At 43.6% G+C, this 5,501-nt stretch overlaps 1 protein-coding gene across 1 annotated transcript; it reads left to right on the top strand.

The window, feature by feature from the left end:
- The first annotated feature begins 273 nt into the window (after positions 1-273).
- On the top strand, positions 274-1,260 carry GPR6 (G protein-coupled receptor 6). The gene has a single exon (XM_085306973.1). The coding sequence runs from the start codon at positions 274-276 to the stop codon at positions 1,258-1,260; it is 987 nt and encodes a 328-aa protein (XP_085163099.1).
- Positions 1,261-5,501: the final 4,241 nt, after the last annotated feature.

Genomic DNA, 5,501 nt, shown 5'->3' with positions numbered 1-5,501 from the left:
CACCGCCGCCCCATGAGCAGCGCCTGCCCGCCCGAGGCAGCGAGCGGGGAGCCGCACGGGTAGGGCGGCGGGCGCGGCGGCGGCTGGCCGGGGGCCGGCGGGGCGGGCAGGCGGGCGGCGGTTGGGACGGCGGGARACTCCGGGCGGTTCAGCACCATAGACAGGGCGGCCGCGGCATGAGCGCGCCCTCCCCGCTGCCGCCGCCGCGGCCGCCGGGCGTCCCCTCTCACTTCTTCTGCCTCCGCACAGGCGGCGCAGCCGGCCCCGGCAGAGATGGAGCGAGCGGCGGCCCTGAACGAGAGCGCGGCGGCGGCTCCCTGGCTCCCGGGCCGCGGGGGCAACGCGTCGCTGGAGCTCTCCTCGCGGCCCCCCGCGGCCCCCACCATCAACCCCTGGGACGTGATGCTGTGCGTCTCCGGCACCGCCATCGCCTGCGAGAACGCCATCGTGGTGGCCATCATCTGCTACTCGCCCGGCCTGCGGACCCCCATGTTCGTGCTCATCGGGAGCCTGGCCACAGCGGACCTGCTGGCGGGGCTCGGCCTCATCCTCAACTTTGTTTTCCAGTACGTGATCCGGTCCGAGACGGTCAGCCTCATCACTGTGGGGTTCCTCGTTGCCTCATTCACAGCGTCCGTGAGTAGCTTGCTGGCCATCACGGTTGATCGCTACCTTTCCCTCTACAATGCCCTCACCTACTACTCAGAGAGGACTGTGCTGTGCATTCACACCATGCTGGTGGGCACCTGGGGGGTCTCCCTGTGCCTGGGACTGCTGCCAGTCCTGGGCTGGAACTGCCTCCAYGACTACGCCACTTGCAGCATTGTCAGACCCTTGACCAAAAGCAATGTGACTTTGCTGTCTGCCTCTTTCTTTCTGATTTTTATCATCATGCTCCATCTCTACATTGAAATCTGTAAAATAGTTTGCAGACATGCCCATCAGATAGCTCTACAGCAGCATTTTCTGACTGCATCACACTATGTTGCTACCAAAAAAGGAGTGTCTACTCTTGCTGTAATCCTTGGGACTTTCGGAGCAAGCTGGCTACCTTTTGCGATCTATTGTGTAGTTGGAGATCCTGACTACCCTTCTGTTTACACTTATGCCACGCTTCTACCTGCTACTTACAACTCCATGATCAATCCTATCATTTATGCCTACAGAAATCAAGAAATTCAGAGGTCCATGTGGGTTCTCTTTTGTGGCTGCTTTCAGTCTAAAGTGTCCTTTCGTTCACGGTCCCCTAGCGATGTCTAAGTGACTTTTCTCTTGTAGTACTGCACAAAGTGACAATCGACTTAGTGAAATATTACAGTGCCTGTATAAACTTCAACCTATGATGTGAAGTCATTGAAAACATGCTTAAATGTTAGCACTTTATACATGTTTGTGTCTTTGAGAGTGTTCAGGGTAGGGAGTTCTCAGTTCTGTGAAAAAAAATGTGGTTGTATATAAATTTGCACATCACATTTGTAAAGTGAAGACATTCCAATACTGCTTAATTATAGCACCTTATTTCTAGCTGCTGATCTGCCAAAACAGTGTTGCCATTTTGAAGGGCAGAGAGAAAGAAAGTTGTATTTGTATTTGTGTGTGTGGAGGGGTGAGGGCGTGTATGTATGTACGTATGTGTGTAACTGTAGTTTGCTGCACAATATTGATAAATTATAACATTTTGTACACAAATAAAAATATTTAAGATGTAATATAATTTTGTGTGTTTAAATGATTTTAGGCATATGAGAGCTTGAAAATTTTCCAGGTAAGTAAAGTCCTTTTATTTACTTTTGAAAACTTAACAGATGATTCAACCTAAAGAGATCATTTACTCTGGAGAGGAAATATTACATCAAGAAAGGGTTGCCTTGTTTGTTTGTTTGTTCTCTTCTTTACTCTGGAGTATTTATTGACCAGCAAACAAAGAAACAAAAACCCCAGTCAAATAGGCTGCTAATAATCCTCCTGCTTTTCAGCAACTTTCATCTTTAAGTTATAAGTTACTCTTTCATGATAATGTCACATTAAAAGATTACTAAACTAGGAGAAAAAAAAAACAGGTGCCAAGCTCTCTTTTTTCCTCTTTTAGTCTAATATAGGAGGAGGGAAAAAGAAAATAAGAAAAGAAGACACAATGTTCTTTCCTAAAAGCTTGTGAAAGGCTACAATAGACTGTCTTTCCTTATTATCCACGGTTCCAAGGGTAACATGAGTTGTTTCCCCTCTGTGTTAATGGACCATATTCTATAGAAAAATCATTTAGGTATGTCTTTGCTGTCTCCCTGTCTTAGAGCAGCATGCAGTTTTCTGGTAATCCCATGGCTTAGTGACTTCAAAGAGCCTATCAGAGRTCAATGTTGCTCAAGTTTGGAAACAATTGTCTACTCAGATTCAATTTCACAGGCAACTGATTTATTTAGAACAATAACATATATGTAGTAGGCTTCAAAAACAGTGTTAGTGCTTTTCTATATATAGTTACATTACATTTACATTTTGATTGTATCATAGTTCGTGATTTTCATTTCAGTTTGTATTGAAGGGCTGTGTGCATAGTGCCACATAAAGAGTKTGGAATAACATGTCTCCAAACTTATGACTGGGCAATTTCCCTCCAGCATTTGCCTCCTGGCAGCTAGGGCCGCAAGGATCAAACAAACCACAAGGAGGCTGAGAATCAGTAATATTGCATTTATGTGAGAGCATGTTTATGAAAAGCTCTCTACTAAGTTCACTGTTAATATGAAAATATTTCATTTTAAGTGCAATCTAATCYATACAGCTATATTCCAGACTCATTATTTTTATCATTACATGTTGTGTATCAGTTGCTGTCTTTCAAYAAAAGGGCTGGAAGTCCAGCAAAGAAACTATAATAATCACAGATGTGACATTATAATTGATTAATAGATTCAGGTACTTGGTTCACTAGACTGTTGTTGCAGTGATGTTATAAATATGATATAAAACAGATCTTATGGCAGGCCAAAATGCTTATCAGATCAAGTATATAGCTGCTAGTAAAAAAGATGATTTTCCCCCCTCTTGTAAGGCCTCTGAAACAGTACRCGTCCAGAATTTTTAATCTCATAAACTGCGTCTAAACTGCTAAATAAAACAGGGCACAGACTACTCTTTAGCCCTGCACTCAAATGGCACGGAATGGCATCCAGCCACATACCTGAGCTCTTTGCACCTCCAAAACAAGGAAACTGGAAAAAGGCGCTTGCGTGTGCCATGCTCCCAGCAGGGCCCAGATGCTCTCCGAGAGGAGAGGCACGAGCTAAAAACGTGCCAGGGAGCACGCAAGCAGCTCAAGAGAGCGCGTGGTCGTGGGCAAGGGCCTGAGTCGGCATCCCGGCCCTGGTTCGGCCAAAGGTGCCTTGTCACCAACGTCAGTCGCTGAGAGAGACGACCAGCAAGTGCCTCAGAGCAGTGACTTTTGGTAAAAATTTCTGGCAACTCTGGAATCTTCTAGGCTCTGGTTTCATAATTTTTTGTTATTCCTACTTGAACTTCAGTAAATCCACAGAACAGGATTACAATAGGTTTTACTATTGGGTATTTCTGGAAGCAGTACTCAGAGGCAGGATTCAGGTCTTCTGACCTGAGCACTGAATTTGCACCTAAGTTTTATCTGTTAAGTATGATCGAAGCTCCTAGAGTTCCTGTACAGCCTCCTAAGACCGGTATTTCCTCTAAAACCCTGTAGGGGAGACTTATTCTGCCAATATTTAGACACCATAGAAAAGTAGACAGAATCTGCTAGAAACCACCACTTTTAGGAACTTACTTCACCATGAATTCTTTGAGCAGCTACAATCTGTGTAAAAATCAGGTGCGGAAAACTTAGATGGATAGAATCCTGCTTCAGTAAAAAAACACTTAATACAAGAGTGGAAAGGACTCACAGTTATTTAAATCCTCACTTGCCATATAAAATGTATGATGTTTACATTTTTAGTCCAACACATTTTTTTGCTTTTCTCACCATATGAACACATTTTTATTTTAACACTTCTCCCAGGAATTTACTATATCTACAAAATTGAAATGAATCTCTTTTGTTTAAAATTGCAACACTTTTAAAGTGTTGTCCTAAGTGTTCTTCTGCTCTTCTGAGAGGCAGTTTGTGCTGCAGTGGTGTTACAGTTGAGACAATACAAATGTTTTTTTTTCTCCGTGCCATGTTCAGAAAGCATCTTCCTGACTCGTCTCATAATTGCTGGAAAAGACTAATGCAAAAAGAGGAGAAGRTATTTTGATCTTTTTTGGATAGCCCTGAGAGTAGAATTGATGTCAGTCTACTTGCAGTAAAATACAGCCTTTCGCTTTCAAAGGGAGTCCTGATCTGCAGGGATACCTGAACGGAATAACATAGAGCAGGCTATACAGTCTCTGTCTCCCCAAATAACATCTCACTTCAGAAAAAAAGAGGAGCTGCAGTCCCTGGATATAGTTACAATTTCTGATAGAGGAAATCCAGGAATTTTGCACTGATGACACCTGTATTTTTCTTGCTGAGTTTTTTATTAAAAAAAATAAATAAACTAGGCATACATTTATCTGAGAAAATGGGGTTGCCTTTGCAGTATCTGGCCATGCAAACATCTCATGCTGTCAGACTGATGAGTTTTCTTACCTTGATTATTTTTGGAAGTGAAATATTTCCAAATGTTTTTGGAAAGTGATTTCTGGAAGTCATAAAAAGAGGTCTTCGAAGCTCTAGTACCCATCCACTGAGAAGGACATCACCATGATCCCCCTGTAAGCCTCACTTGGAGTCCTCTAGCATTTCCACCAATTACTGTGTGTAATGCACCGAGGACAAGCACGTACTGTGTCTGATCTTGTATTGTCAAAAGCCAGTGGGCAATTTTGTCTGCATAAAGACTGCAGAACTGTCAAAATTGCCATTAATACTAGGAGGCACAGATCTTYCATTCTAAGCATGGACCCATGTGATCACTATTTTTAAAGTTCTCRTGGCAGTTGTGCAGTCTTCTGGGGATGAAAACACCCACTGAGGTGGATGCAAGGATTCGTCTTGATGTCTGGTAGTGATATAATATATGCAGCCTTAACTGAAAATGGAAATGAGATTTCTAGYATTGACACCTTTTAAAATCCTGCCTTTGTTTTATTCTGACGTAGATAACGTTATGTCAACATAAGCCTAAAGAGCCTGTTCCTACTAAAATCAGTGCGGTTTGCTTTTGTGTATGAACTAAGATAATGACAGTATCTCATTAAAAAAACTTACAATTTTGAGACAGGAAGCCCCCGGCATCAGCTCCAATGTTCATTAGCAACCAATGGTTTATTGCAAACAATGAAAAAAAACCTTCTGAGACTTTCAGTGTCTCTCAAGGCCAGATCCTGGCCATTTTATTTGTGTGAAGTGCCTCTCTCTGTGACTATCATCTCCATCACTTCGGTGGGGGTAATTGCGGGAAGAAGAGCACCATGCTGGTGAGTAAGAACTGGTTAGGAACTGGTCC

Source organism: Rhea americana, unplaced genomic scaffold (assembly GCF_003343005.1).
Source record: "Rhea americana isolate MKP2758 unplaced genomic scaffold, rheAme1 scaffold_25, whole genome shotgun sequence".
NCBI classification, from domain to species: domain Eukaryota; kingdom Metazoa; phylum Chordata; class Aves; order Rheiformes; family Rheidae; genus Rhea; species Rhea americana.
The sequence above is the reverse complement of the archived record's forward strand: the minus strand, read 5'-3'. Positions and strand labels throughout refer to the sequence as shown.